Consider the following 15,447-nt stretch of genomic DNA (forward strand, 5'->3'; position numbering starts at 1 on the left):
ATTGCCTCTATTTTCTTAAGAGTCATCTTCATCAATTGTTTTGGGTTTCCGCCTTTCCATTTGGAGGCATTTCACAAATGTCAATGATCATCGGCTGGCCATTCAACATTTTCTTTTAATTGAAGTATAGTTGACATACAATACCGTATGTTACAGGTGTAAAATATAGTAATTCACAATTTTTAAAGATTATATTCCATTTATAATTATTATAAAATATCGGCTACATTCCCTATGTTGTACAATATATCCTTATAGCTTCCCCCCAACTGCCCCCCACCGCATCGCACTGCATGCAGGATCCTAGTTCCCCAATCAGGGATCAAACCCACGTCCCTCTGCAGTGGAAGTGCAGAGTCTTAACCACAGGACTGCCAGGGAAGTCCCCTTATAGCTTATTTTATACATAACAGTTTGTACCTCATAATCCCCTACCCTTATATTGCCCTTCCCCTTTCCCTCTCCCCACTGATAACTGCTAGTTTGTTGTCTATATCTCTGAGTCTGTTTCTTTTTTGTTATATTCACTAGTTTTTTGTATTTTTTATTTAGTTTTATTTTTAAAGGTTATACTTCATTTATAGTTATTATAAAATATTGACTATATTCCCTCTGTTGTATAATATATCCTTGTAGATTATTTTGTACCTAATAGTTTGTATCTCTTAATTCCCTACCCCTATATTGCCCCTCCCCGCTGCCCTTTCTCCACTGGTAACCACTAGTTTGTTCTCTGTATCTGTGAGTCTGCTTTTTTGTGATATTCACTAGTTTGTTGTATATTTTTAGATCCCACATATAAGTGATATCATACAGTATTTGTCTTTCTCTGCCGGACTTCTTTCACTTAGCATAATGCTCTTCAAGTCCATCCATGTTGCTGTAAACAGCAAAACTGCATTCTTTTTTATGCTTCAGTAGTATTCCATTACATATATACACCACATCTTCCTTATCCATTCATCTGTTGATGGACACTTAGGTTGCTTCCATATCTTGGCAACTGTAAATAATGCTACTATGAACAATGAGGTGCATGTATCTTTTTGAATTAGTGGTTTTTTTTTTTTGATATATACCCAGCAGAGGGATTTATGGGTAATATGGCAGTTCTATTTTTAGTTTTTTGAGAAAACTCCATACTGTTTTCCACAGAGGCTGCACTAATTTACATTCCCAACAGTGTATGAGGGTTCCCTTTTCTCCACATCCTCACCAACACTTGTTATTTGTGTTCTTTTTGACAACAGTCATTCTGACAGGTGTGAGGTGTTACCTCATTGTGGTTTTGACTTGCATTTCCCTGATGATTAGCGATACTGAGCCTCTTTTCACGTGCCTATTGGTCATCTGAATGTCCCCTTTGGAAAAATGTCTATTCAGGACTTCTGCCCAGTTTTTAATTGGCTTGTTTTTGTTTTGTTTTGTTTTGTGGGGGCCACACCACATGGCATGCAGGATCTTAGTTCCTTAACCAGAGATTGAACACATGCCCCCTGCAGTGGAAGCATGGAGTCTTAACCACTGGACTGCCAGGAAAGTCCCAGCTTGTTTGTTTTTTTGATGTTGAGTTGTGAGTCGTTTATATACGTTGGATATTAACCCCTTATCAGTCATAGCATTTGCAAATGTTTTCTCCCATTCAGTATGTTGTCTTTTCATTTTGTTGATGGTTCCTTTGCTGTGCAAAAGCTTTTAAGTTTAATAAGGTCCCATTTGTATATTTTTGTTTTTACTTCCTTTGTTTGAGAAGACAAATCTAAAAAAATATTGCTATGATTTATGTCAAAGAGTGTTCTGCCTAAGTTTTCTCCTAGGGGATTTATGGTTTCTGGTCTTACACTTATGTCTTTAATCCATCTTTAGTTTTTGTATATGGTGTTAGCGAATGTTCTAATTTCCTTCTTTTACATGTAGCTGTCCAGTTTTCCCAGCACCACTTATTGAAGAGACTGTCTTTTCTCCATTGTAAATTCTTGCCTCCTTTGCTGTAGATTAATTGACCGTAAGTGTGTGGGTTTATTTCTGGGCTCTCTATTCTGTTCTATTGAGTTATGTGTCTGTTTTTGTGCCAGGACCAGACTGTTTTGATTACTGTAGCTTTGCTGCATAGTCTGAAGTCAGGGAGCATGATTCCTCCAGCTCCATTCTTTCTCAAGATTGTTTTGGCTATTGGGGGTCTTTTGTGTTTCCATACAAATTTTAAGATTTTTTTTGTTCTAGTTCTGTGAAAAATGCCATTGGTATTTTGATAGGGATTGCACTAAATCTGTAGATTGCCTTGGGAAGTTATGGCCATTTTAACAATATTAATTCTTCCAATCTAAGAACATGGTATATCTTTTTCATCTGTTTGTGTCACCTTCAATTACTTTCATCAGTGTCTTACAGTTTTCTGATTACAGGTCTTTTACCTCCTTAGGTGGCTTTATTCCTAGGTTTCTTTTTGATGCAATGGTAAATGGAATTGTTTCCTTAATTTCTCTTTCTGGTAGTTCATTGTTAGTGTATAGAAATGCAACATATTTCTGTATATTAATTTTGTATCCTGAAACTTAACCAAATTCATTGATGAATTCTAGTAGTTTTCTGGTAGTGTCTTTAGGATTTTCTATGTATAGAATCATGTCATCTGAAAACAGTGACAGTTTTACTTCTTCCTTTCTAATTTGGATTCCTTCTATTTCTTTTTCTTGTCTGATGGCTGTGGCTAGGACCTCCAACACTATGTTGAATAAAAGTTGGTATTCTCATTTAAAACTCAAAAACAAACTTTGTTTATAAATGGCTTTTTGATGGATGGCCATCCTGCTTTTCACTGGGAATCCCCATATATTAATACTTATAGACCTTTTTTCTCGGGCCATTTAGATTTTCCAGAGATTATTTTATCTCCAGTCTGAAGCTACTTTTATACCATACTGTAGGACCCCTGGAGATAGATCAAGGGAAGAAGCTGGTACTTCACCACACAGTATAAAAATGTTAACTTGAACTTTCTGACTTTTGACCTCACACCACCCCTACTAAACACCCAACTTGGTGTGCTGAGTCCAAAGCCTCAATAGTTTAATGTCTCCACACCATATACCTCCAGTTTTTAGGTGTGTGGGTAAAAGTTAGCCTCTTGATTGCAAAAGAGAGAGGGAGAAGGTCTAGTAGTCTGTTCTTACTTTAAAAAAATCTCGTTTTTAGTTCCACACTTGAACCCTGAATTTTGAAGTACGAGGTTCCTTCAAATTCAAAGCCTTTCTCTTAAGTTCTGTAGGGCAGATAATCTCTCTTGTCATCGTTACTTCTGTCTCTTGGAACACAGATACTTATCTATTTCCATGCTCTACAACCTTGTTTAAAATTCTTCTTTGCCTCTATCTTCTCTCCTATACTTTGATCTAATAAACTGACACTTTAAAAAATCTTTATTGACATTTATGTTAAGTTTTGAGGACAGATATACATGTATGATCATTTAGCTATGTTTAACCTTTTTGCTGTTATTATGAAGAGTTTAATCAACTAAAAATTAAGTACAAGAGTAAGTTTTACATATTTAATTCAAAATTCAAATCATCTAAAATATCCTGTTCAATAAAACATAATTAATACAGTTTTAAAGTGGTTTCATCTTACTCGTTATGGCATGAGCTTATCCAAAACACTTCTAGTTATAAGTTATTTTGGATTACTATAAATTCAGTAACTTACCTCTTCTTTTCCTAATGTTACCAGAACTTCTTCATTCAGTGGAATCACTACAGGAACAAAACAAATCAAAATTATACATATGCTTAGTTAACTCTCAAAAATCAAGAATTTGATTTCGTGGTTTCTGAGATACCCCTTTCCCTTTCCATTTATATATTACAGAACTTTTTATGAGATGTGTACAGTTTTTATGAAATTTTTAAATTTAACATCTTATATAGCCAACTTATATATCATTTTAGACAAATGTGATATTTATGCATTTTATTTTCTGTGTCTTTTTCTTTTCTCATTTTATTTTCCCAATCCATCAAAAACAAAATTAATAATCTACAGTGTGTTCCTTAAATATTTCTGTGGTTACATGATTCTATGCATACATATATACATATTTGTACATATTTGTACATATACATGCAAGTGTTATTAATTTTGTTATTGCTGGTTTTACAAGAATGAGATAATATCATATACATTATTCTTATTTTCACCCAAAAAAAACCCCATGGAAATCCTGTATATTCATCTGGTGTAAGTCTAATTCATAATTTTAAATCACTGCATAATATTCCGCAGGGTAAATACACCAAATGTGTTCAGGGATTTCACTACTGATTAAGCATTGACTTTGTGTCTAGTTTTTAGCCTCAAAAAACAACGACACAGGAAGCATTCTTTTATTTATGTCTTTATATATTGGTGCTCTCATTCCTGTGGGATAGATTCTCAGAAAGTGAATTTCATAAAAGGAAATGTGTATTTTGAATTTTAAAACAGGATGCTAGATTCTTTTTTTTAATTTTTCTAGAAGCAATGAACAAAAAACAGCAAAAGATACTATAAACTCTTCTAAAATTTTTGCCAGTCTAATGAGTATAAACTAATATTCCTTAATTAATTTACATAGCAAAATCAAATCCCTTATACTTAGAAAAGTTCAACTCATACTAAGAAAAGTTTATCTTTCTTAATAAAGTGCTATTTAAATTTCTCAAATGATATGCTACTGAAAACTTTCTAAGCTATTTGCCATTCTAGAGGGTTTTCTAATAGAAAAGAGCTATGTACTTCATAGGCCCTGTATTAGAACTAATTATAGGTAGCCCTAGGATGGCTATACAATGAAAAGGATTCTAAAAACATAAAGTTCAAAAATCTCCCTCTTGGTGAGTGTGGCCAAAAGTAGCACTTCAATGTTAAAACAATCATTTCAACCGATACAATATGACAGGCTCTAAGAATATAAAGATTTTAATAATCTTTCCAGTGTGGCAGTGTATGGGATTTGCAACCTTAAGCAAGGTGGGTATTTGACCAACAGGTCAGTGTGTTCAGTGCTGGCAGTACAAGGTCTGTATGTAAAAGATTATGAAAATAAGAAAAATAAAAATTTTAAATTCCTTGACATATAGCATCAAGAAGAATAAAATACTCAAGAACAAATTTAATTTAGAAGGCAAAGAACTTATATGCTGAAAACTACAAAATGTTGCTGAAAGAAATTAAAGACACACCCATGAAAAGAAAAAAAAATCCTGTGTTCAAGGATTGTTAAGACTTAATGTTATTAAGATGTCAATAACACCCAAAGCAATCTACAGATTCAATGTAATCTCTATCAAAATCCCAATGATGTTTTTGTAGAAATAGAAAAATCCATCCTAAAATTCACATGGAATCTCAAGGGACTGCAAATAGCCAAAACAATCTTGAAAAAGAAGAACAAATTTGGAAGTCTCATACTTCCTAATTTCAAAACTTACTACAAAGCTACAATAATCAAAACAGTGTGCTACTGGCATAGAGACAGAGATATAGACCAATAGAATAGAGAGCCCAGAAATAAAAATCCTCACTGTAGGGACTTCCCTGGTGGTCCAGTGGTAAAGAATCTGCCTTACAGTGCAGGGGATGCAGGTTCGAGCCCTGGTCCAGGAAGATCCCACATGCCGCGGGGCAACTAAGCCAGCAGGCCACAACTACTGAGCTAGAGTGCCTCAACGAGAGGGCCCACGTGCCTCAAACTACAGAGCCCACACACTCTGGAGCCCACATGCCACAACTACAGAGCCCATGTGCCCTGGAGCCCGCGTGCCACAACTAGAGAGAGAAAACCCATAGGCCACAACTAGAGAGAAGCCCGCACACCGCAACAAAGATGCAACACAGACAAAAAAATAAATTAAATAAATAAATATTTTTAAAAATCCTCACTGTATGATCAATTGATTTTTTTTGAATTTTTGAATTTTATTTATTTATTTTACAGCAGGTTCTTATTAGTTATCCATTTTATACATATTAGTGTATATATGTCAATCCCAATCTCCCAACTCATCACACTCCCCCCCCGCCTCCCCCCCCCACCATCAATTGATTTTTGACAATGGTGTCAGGACAGTTCAATGGGGGAGAGAACAGTTTTCTCAATAAATGGTGCTGGGAAAACTAGATAATACACATGCAAAAGAATGAAGCTGGACTTTCAACTTTTCATTAAGTTTGAAAATTTCTAAAATTAATAAAAAAAATTCTTGATCAAGAGGTAAAAAGTCTATTTTAACAAACTAGTGGATTGGTGATAAAGGGCTAAAGTAAATCTGTGGCAGTAGGGCTCAATATTTAACGACCAGCTATATGTGAAATGGGAAAATCTAGAAGAATCTAAAAGGACTCTTAAATTTGTAGCTGATCAAATAGATTCCATTCAATGTGTCAGGGAATGGCAATCAGTTCATGAATCTGAGGCATCTGTAGAATAATTTGGAAAAGAAGTCTAGAAGGTAGAAAGATATGTAAGTGTGATGTTACAGAGAAGTCTGGTTTGGATACACAGACTTGAAAGTTGTTGTGGAAATTGTGTGTCCTCTCCCTAACCCCCTACCCTCTCCCACCCGACCCAAAATCAGATTTTGACGCCCTAATCTCCAGTACCTCAAAATGTGACTATATTGGGGCTGGATCTTTAAAGAGGTAATTAAGTTAAAACAAGGTCATCAGGTTGGGCCTTACTCCATTATGAATGGCATTCTTGTACAAAGAGATTAGAACACAGACAGGTAACCATGTGAAGACACAGAAAGATGATAATCTATTAGCCAAGGAGAGAGGCCTCAGAAGAAACCAACCCTGCCAACACCTTGATCTTGGACTTCTAGCCTCCAGAACTGTGAAAGAAAAAAAAATCTGTTGTTTAAGCAACTCAGTCATGCTACTTTGTTATGGCAGCACTAGCAAACTAATATAGAAGTCATTAATACAGATATAACCCATAAAAACAGGAGCAGAAAATATAATGTTGAAATAGCATATAGAGTAAGAAGCAAAAATCGCTGAACACAGTCAACTGGAGAACACCAACATTTTAATAGCAGAGTATGAGCAGTCTTTGAGATGCCCAATATAATGCTAGAGGAGGCAATAAGATAAACAGTTGAATGCAAATTAAAATCAAAATTGTATATACATACCTATCTGATGTGCTGAAATTAAAAAAACTACAAGGCGAGGACTTCGCTCGTGGTGCAGTGGTTAAGAATACGCCTGCCAATGCAGGGGACATGGGTTCGAGCTCTGGTCCGGGAAGATCCCACATGCCGCGGAGCAACTAAGCCTGTGCGCCACAACTACTGAGCCTGTGTGCTGCAACTACTGAAGCCTGTGCACCTAGAGCCCGAGCTCGGCAAAAAGAGAAGCCACCGCAATGAAAAGCCAGCACACTGCAACGAAGAGTAGCTCCCACTCGCTGCAACTAGAGAAAGCTCATGCGCAGCAACGAAGACCCAACGCAGCCAAAAAAAAAAAAAAAAAGACTACTAGGTGGTAGTGAAGACAAAAAACAATGGTGGACATTGGCATGAATATAGTAGTTTAAAACAAGAATGCAGATAAAATTGGGAAGAGAATGAGGAGAAAAGAATCCTAATAACTGGGATAGAGAATGGAGAGTAAACTAAGAAGGGATGGGGGGCACCTAAAAGAAAGAGGACAGAGGGGCAGGAGAAAGCAGAAGGGAGACGTAAATGAAAAAAGAGGGTACAATCCATATATAAGACCAAATACAGACATACATACCACATAAAGGAATGTAGGCTTTAATAATAGAAAAATATCTCCTAGTTGGGTATTATAACTACAGATTTTTAAGGCTTTTTTTTTTTTTTAATTTATTTGGCTGCAGCGGGTATTAGTTGTGGCATGCGGGATCTTCATAGCAGGATGCAGGATCTTTAGATGAGGCATTCAGGATCTTTAGTTGCAGCATGCGGGATCTAGTTCCCTGACTAGAGATTGAACCTGGGACCCCTGCATTGGGAGTGTGGTGTCTTGACCGCTGGACCAGCAGGGAAGTCCCCTTTAAGCCATTTTCTATTGCTCAACCAAAGGCAAAAATATAGTTGGCCTCAGTTGGACAAGTCAAAAGGCAACATAAAATCTATGTGGCCCTTATGTAAGTAAGTATCTAAAATAATTTCTCTCTTCCACTAGGTAAGTTTCATTCATTAAGAAACAATTTACAGTTTCTACTGAGCACATAAAACAGTGTCTATGAGGATACAGTGATGGCTGTAATAAAATCTCCATAATCAAGATTACTATATTCTAATGTGAGACAGATATGTTCATCTATAATAATAATGAAGTATGAAATAATGTGTGTAAAAAAAGAAAAATAAGGTGACTTCCTAATAGCAATGGAAATTAGGCAATTTCAAGAGGGTAAATGGACCTTGAATTCTTCTTGTGATCATTAAATTAATTCACCATTAATTTGTTTACAAAAATATAAGCCTAAAAATAAGAATCTTACTTTCAGGAGTTTCTTTCTGCCATTGACTGAGTTCAGCAGTCAAACATTTCACTTGCATAATTAATAATGACAGCTATTAAAAAAAAAAGAACAAGAGAATAAAACAAAGTCATTTCTTGTGGAATATTCATATTTATTCATAGACGAAAGTGTAGACAGTCTTAATACTTTAACACAAGTTCCTAACATAAATGGTTAACATAATAGCAATCTAAACTATAAAAAAATTACCACTCCTAACAGAATTTTCCTTTAAATGGCTTATAAATTGCCATTACACCAGCAATACAGTATTAAAAATGATCAATTCTAACTTCTCCATTCAACCTAAAAAAACCTAAGTACATTAAGTTTATTCCCTAAATTAATATTCTTTTAAAAAAAGAATGTTATTTCTTGCCAACATTTTTTAAACAAATTTGCTTTAAATATGCTTTTTTTTTTCCTTTCTATGCACTTTCAGAAAAATTGCAAGTATGTTTAGCTGAGCAGTTAAAAATAAGTTTAAATATCAATACTTATATAAAGACAATTATAAAATGAGACTGGTTCCACAAATCACATATAAAAACCAGTTTTACTACACAATAGTTTGTAAACTGTGTACCCCTTTAGCCAAAAATAAATTAGGATAAATGTTTCTAATATTAGGTGATTCCAATCATTGTAAATTTGATAATTATAAATCTGTGTGATAAATCTCTTGCCTGATTAGACCATAAAATTAAAACTTACGCATGCTTAAATTTCAGAACATTTTTTATCTCCTCTATATAATTTTTATACATAGACAAACAGATCAAAAATTCACACTTCAAAAATGCAATAGGTATTCCTGTAATATTTATACTAAAAGGACACCAAGTACTCTTTTTTAACAAATTTTTATGATGCAGAGCGGGGAGCTCAAAGACCCTGCTCTGGATCATAACGCTGGCTGTTGAACAGTCAGAGAAGAAAATCCTAGTCTCTTTGAAAGATTTATATAATTATATAAAAATGCATTTACAGGTATTAAAATTTTTACCAAAAAAGAGTTTAACATTATTTTTTTAGAGATAATTAAATAAGAATGTAAAAAAGTTTTTTGTGAACTATAAAGTGATTTATAAATGTTAATTATTATTATTACTACTAGAAAAGGATAACAAATACTTAAAAAGTACTATTTAAACTAGGCAAAACTATCATAATGATAAGGTGTCTATATCACTTTTCCTGACATATTAGATTGAAATATATAAAATTACAGATACTTATCTTTGAACCTATTAAAAAACTGTAATTTAACCTCATACTATACTGACGAAACTCAGCTCTTACCTTTTAAAGCCCAGCTAAAGCAAACACCCAAATTATTTCTGATACTTATATAAAATTAAACCCTTTCTGAAAAACAAAATAACAGTAGTATTTCTAAAGTGATTTAAACACACATATTTGAGAAATCCTGCCATTTTCTCATTTAAATATCTAACTTCTTGCTTTGGAAAATGGATTGAGTTTTAATATTGAAGTTTGGAAGTTAACAGATATGCCAAAAAGAGTTAACAAAGCAAGCCTGAAATTATGCTTAAAGGCCTGCTTGGAAGGTTGGCCCTTGGCTGGCATCTGGCTTCAGAAGGTTCCCACCAACCTAACTCACAAGAGTGGCTCTCTGTGCCTAAAGTGTGAGAAAATACAATTTATGCTAAACACCTGCTTTCCTCCTGAGAGTCTGGTATTTTGATAACTGCTAGGCAAGGGGTGCCTATGTGACTACCCCCCACAAAAAACTTTGGGCTCTGAGTCTCTAATGAGGTTCCCTGGTAGACAACATTTCACACTCATTGTCACAACTCATTGGGGTAATTAAGCACGTCTTGTGTGACTCCACTGGGAAAGGCTCCTGAAAGCTTGTGCCTGGTTTCCTCTGAACTTCAACCCATGCTTCTTTTCCCTTTGCTGATTTTACTCTGTATCATTTCAGTGCAATAAATCCCGGCCATGAGTATGACTATGAGTACTGTGAGTGTTCCTAGAGAATCATCACACCTGGGAGGAATATTAGGGATCTCTAACAAAATAGGAAAAGACATTTTGTGGATTCTTTAGATAATGTTATTATTGACTATCTCAGGATACTGATTATCTACAACTACATAAGCACTTCCCTCAAAACCAAGTGTTTGGCTTACTGCCTGAAAATCATTCAGGAAACTTACAGGCTTCATCCCTAGTGACTCTGATTCAGTAGGTCTCAATTTCTACAACATAAGGACCACATTTCCCAAGAAAACCAGATAATTATTTATTTATTGTACAATATTTTTCCAAATAAAATATTCAGTTTTACCCTGTACAAAAGAACACTATTTATTTATTGATGGATAAAAAGCTTTTTATAAAAGATGGCTTAATTTTTTATCACCAATTTTTAAAGATCTGGTGTAATAGGCACTTCCAAAAGTGACAAATTAGTTTTTTCCTCTTTCTCTCTCATTCTCATTTATTACTGAGTATCATTATGCTCATAGATTTTTATGTTTTCACATCATTATAATCAATTGAAGCCATTATTTCTTTTAATGCTCACATGATACTAAATTTGGACAGCCAAGTGCCTTCAATTGGTTCCGATGTCTTTTGACATGCTCCCACTAGTTTTGGAGAACTTTCATTGGAATTATTTGTATATTTAAATCTGTTCTTAGAATTTTTATCACTAAAACATTTTTAACTTTTTTTATGGTCAAATATATCTAAGTTTTCTTTTACTGTGTCTAAATTTCTATTATCAGCCAAGACATTTTCCCCTGGTCTCTAACTAGATTGCACAAATAGTCTCCAGCTTTTCTTGTAAGATTTTCATAGCAATTCATCCAGAATTTATGTTTATATAATGAAAGATAGAAGTCCAATTTTATTTTCTCCCAGATGGATATACAGTTGTACCACTATCATTTATTAACTAATTCATCCCTTTCCCAAAGATTGGAACTATCATCTTTGTCATATTTTAAATTCTTAATCTGTTGCACTGAACCACTGGTGTATCTCTAAACCAATTCCATAGGTCTTTGCATTTTGAAATGAATATTTTAATCCTTTTATTAAGCTTAGGGTAAAATCAGTTAAGATTCCACACAGACAGTAAAATAACTGTGGCTACTGCACCTAACACAAAGTAGGACAGTCTTTGTTCTAATTTTTAACACGGTATCATAATAGCAGACAATGAGCAATTCACTCAAAGTTGAATGTATGTGTAGTTGTTAAAAGATAAATAATAAAGAATTTATTTATAACAGATTATTCAAAAAGTTTTTAGAATACTCCTCTTAAATCAGAAAGAGTAGAAAATTTTCCAAATCATTAAGCACACAGGTTTAACAAAGCTATTATACTTGGCATAAATATAGATGACACACTTCTTATCTAAAACAATAAATTCCACTTACCTACTTTTCGGAAAAACAAAAAGAATCATACCTGAGCATTTGAATCAGTGAGTGTCTCAGTTCCAACAAGCGATAATTTGTTCTGACACTTGATTTAAAAAGTAAAGAAAAGCAAGTCACACACTATACACCACAAACAATTCCTTTTCCTTGTCCTTTTATACCAATGTAATATTCCTCTAAAACAATATACAAATATCTGATATACGAGAAGAGTTTGTTTAAATTCTTTACTTCCTAAGCAAGAGGATCAGGAAGGCAGCCAAATAGGACCCAACGTGAACACATCAAAAGTACAAGTGGATGCTTAACTCAACACAGAATGAAAAGATGAGCATAAGAAAAACAAAAACAAAAATTAATAGCTAGGGTGAATTAGAAACTAGATAATGGAAAAATGGGAAATAAAAGAACAAGGGGGCAAACACTACAGAAAGATAACAAAAGAGGTAAGAAGATAGTTAAGATCATAAGAAAATAAAGCCATCAGGAAACATTGCTACTATGCCATTAAAAAAAAAAATCCATAATTGTTAATAGTGATTATATCTGAGTAAAAATATGGGCAATTTAAATTTTATTTGTGCTTATTTCAAGGTGCAGTATTTTCCCATCAAAAAAAATTTTCACTTTTTTTAATTCAAATTTCTATATTGAAAAAATTTCAAAAGCAATACATATTATCTTGAAAACACAGTAACGATACAGAGTAGCAAGGATATATGTTAAAAAAATATTTTTTTTAAAAGAAAAAACCCCCACTAACCTGCCTTAATCTGAAACCTTACTGGGAAGAATAGGATGTAAAAAAAGGTCTGTGGCCTATATTATACATTACACTATTTTAAGTAAAACAAATTTTTACCAGCATACTATAGTGCACCAGAAGTGATTCTACCCCAGTAACTCAGAAAATGTACATATACTTCAAACACAACATTTTCTAAATTAATTCATATTTTCACTCAAACTCCATAAGTATGTGTTCTCCCCCTTTATATTCTCTATCTTGGGAAATAACCTCACCAACCACTCAATAGCCCAAACCAGGAACCTGAAACTATGTGTAATTCCCCCTCCCCATTTCACAACAATTAACCTCCAGGTCCTTTTGGTCCAAACTTCTTAGCATCTCTTGAATCCATTTTTCTATTTGCAATGACAAGACTTAGGCTTCAGTACTTCTTACAGGACTACTACTAGAGACTCCTAAATATTCTTTCTTTGTATAGTGTCACTCTTCTGCATTCCATCTTCTTCAAAACCACCAGTTATTTTCTCAATCAAGATATCTCATCAGGTCACTTCATGTTTATGATCCTTTTATTCTACTTAGAGTTCTCTAAACTCTCCCAACATTTAAATATTTTGTTCTTTCTGCTTTGTATACCTCTTCCACTTTCACAGGCTAACTCCTATTTATTCTTTAGAAATGAACTCAGTTATTTCCTCTTTAAGAAAGCTATCTTTGGCCCCTTCAGTCTAGGCTTAGTACTCCTCCTAAGTATAGTCTTTGAACTTTACCACCACACTTCTAATATTATTTGTTATTGCCTCCATTAGATGATAATCTCCTTCAGGGTAGGGACTGCCATAATTTTTTCTCTTTCTACAGCTCACCTAGTATAAAGTTTCTTAAATGAATGCTTATAGGTCTAAAAAATATATAACTATTTATCATATAATGGCTTTCAGAATCCAGCATAATTATTTCTTTCCTAAGTCTATTATTGAAATGGAATTCAATCTTATAGTAAGTAATTGGGATATCACTTTTATGTCTTGATACTTACTTCTTCCATATCTTTCCACATTTCTTCACATTTTTTAATAAGTTCTTCTTCAGCATCTGTAACATCTTCCACATCTGTAGTACTATCTGGATCTAGATGTTGCTGATTCACTGACATGGGCCTTGTGATTTTCTTAGCCTTGTAAGAAAAACTAAAGTAAAAAATATTCATTTAATAATATTTGTTGAATACCCATTACCTGTCAGATACTCACCTAGGAGCTAATGATGTAACAGTGAAGAAAATAGGCAAAAATTCCTCCAACCATGGAGCTTACATTCTAGGTGAGGAAAACAGAATAAACTAAAAAGATTAAAACAAATATAAAGAAGCTATAAATAAAAAGATTTTAAAAATATAGTGTTGCATATCAAATAATTTGTAAGTACAATGAAGAAAAGCAAGACAAGGAAGAAACACAGGGAGTGCTCAGACAGGGGCAATGTAATTTTACATAAGGTGGTCATATAAGGTCAATGAGAGGTTGACAACTTAGCAAAAACATGAAGGAGAGAAGGATGTAAGACATGTGGATATTTAGGGAAAGAGGCTCCAGGCAGAGGGAAATGTAAGTACAAAGGCCTTGGGGAAGGAACATGACTGCTGTGTCCTAAAGCATTAAAGTAGCCACTGTGATTAGAGCAGAGTAAGGCAGAGAATACAAGATGAAGTCAGAGAGATAATAAGGATGAGATCATGTGGGCTTTGCAAGTCATTTTAACGACATAGGCTGGGATGTTAAGTGATTAGAGGGTTTTGAACAGAGGGATGACATGATTTGAATTGTATCTTAACATTATAACTCTGGATAACTACAGCCAGTAAGGAGAGAAGTAGGAAAACCAGTTAGAAAGTTACTGCAATGATCCAAGTAAGATGGGGACCAGGATAATATTGAGAGAGTACAAAATGTCCAATTCTAAATATATTTCCAAGATAGAGCCAAAAGGATTTCCTAACAGTCTGTTTATAGAGTGTCAAAGAAAGAGATGAATCAATTATTATTTTAAAAGTTTGGGCCTAAGCAATTGGAAAGATGGAGTTGCCAGTTACTGAGATGGGGAAGATGATAGAAGAAACAGATTCAGCAAGGCATGAGGTGATGCTAATTAAGAATCCAGTTCAGGACGTGCTAAATTTAAGGTGTCTATTAGTGGAGCTGCTATTTAGGCAACTGGATATACATGTTTGCAGTTCATGGGAAAGTTTCGAGCTAGAATTTGAGAGTCATCCCCATACAGATATTTAAAGCCATGAGGCTAGGTGAGATCAGAAAAGGAAGAGTGTACAGATAGAAATGAGAAGAGTTCCAGACCTGGAGAGACTGAAGAGATGAGGAAATAGTCTGAGAAGGAGTGACCTAAATAGTCTGAGAAGGAGTGACGCGTAAGGTAAAAGGAAAAAAAAGAGTATGATATCCTGAAATCCAAGATCAGTGCTCAAGGAAGGAGTGATGAACTATCAACTACTAGTGATAGGTCAAATAAGATAAAAACAGAGAATTGACAATTTACTTGGCAATATGGATAAGGGACTGTATTTTCCAAAAATAGTCAGCAATATTTCAGGTTGTCACTCCCCAACTAGAGGCAGAGCCTCTTTACCCTCCCCCTTGAACCTGAGTATGACTTTCTGACTACTTATATGAATAGAATACAATGAAAGTGATGTCACATGACTTCCAAGACTAAGTCATAAA

The 15,447-nt window shown here is 34.3% G+C and overlaps 1 protein-coding gene across 3 annotated transcripts in view; it reads right to left on the reverse strand.

The window, feature by feature from the left end:
• The window catches only part of CENPK (centromere protein K), a 40,811-nt gene that overhangs the window by 16,096 nt on the left and 9,268 nt on the right, over nt 1–15,447 (reverse strand). For 2 of the 3 annotated variants that reach the window (XM_082374233.1, XM_082374231.1), the window contains exons 3-6: nt 13,749–13,899; nt 11,987–12,043; nt 8,516–8,588; nt 3,706–3,752 (exon numbers count right to left, since the gene is read on the reverse strand). In XM_082374233.1, coding sequence (XP_082230359.1) covers nt 3,706–3,752; nt 8,516–8,588; nt 11,987–12,043; nt 13,749–13,865 — 294 coding nt within the window. In that variant the 5' untranslated portion in view covers nt 13,866–13,899. Of the gene's footprint in view, nt 1–3,705; nt 3,753–8,515; nt 8,589–11,986; nt 12,044–13,748; nt 13,900–13,962; nt 14,029–15,447 lie in introns of all 3 variants that reach the window. The other variant, XM_082374232.1, reaches the window with a different exon arrangement.

This window comes from Balaenoptera borealis (assembly GCF_965194805.1).
Source record: "Balaenoptera borealis genome assembly, chromosome: 2".
In the NCBI taxonomy this organism is placed as follows: domain Eukaryota; kingdom Metazoa; phylum Chordata; class Mammalia; order Artiodactyla; family Balaenopteridae; genus Balaenoptera; species Balaenoptera borealis.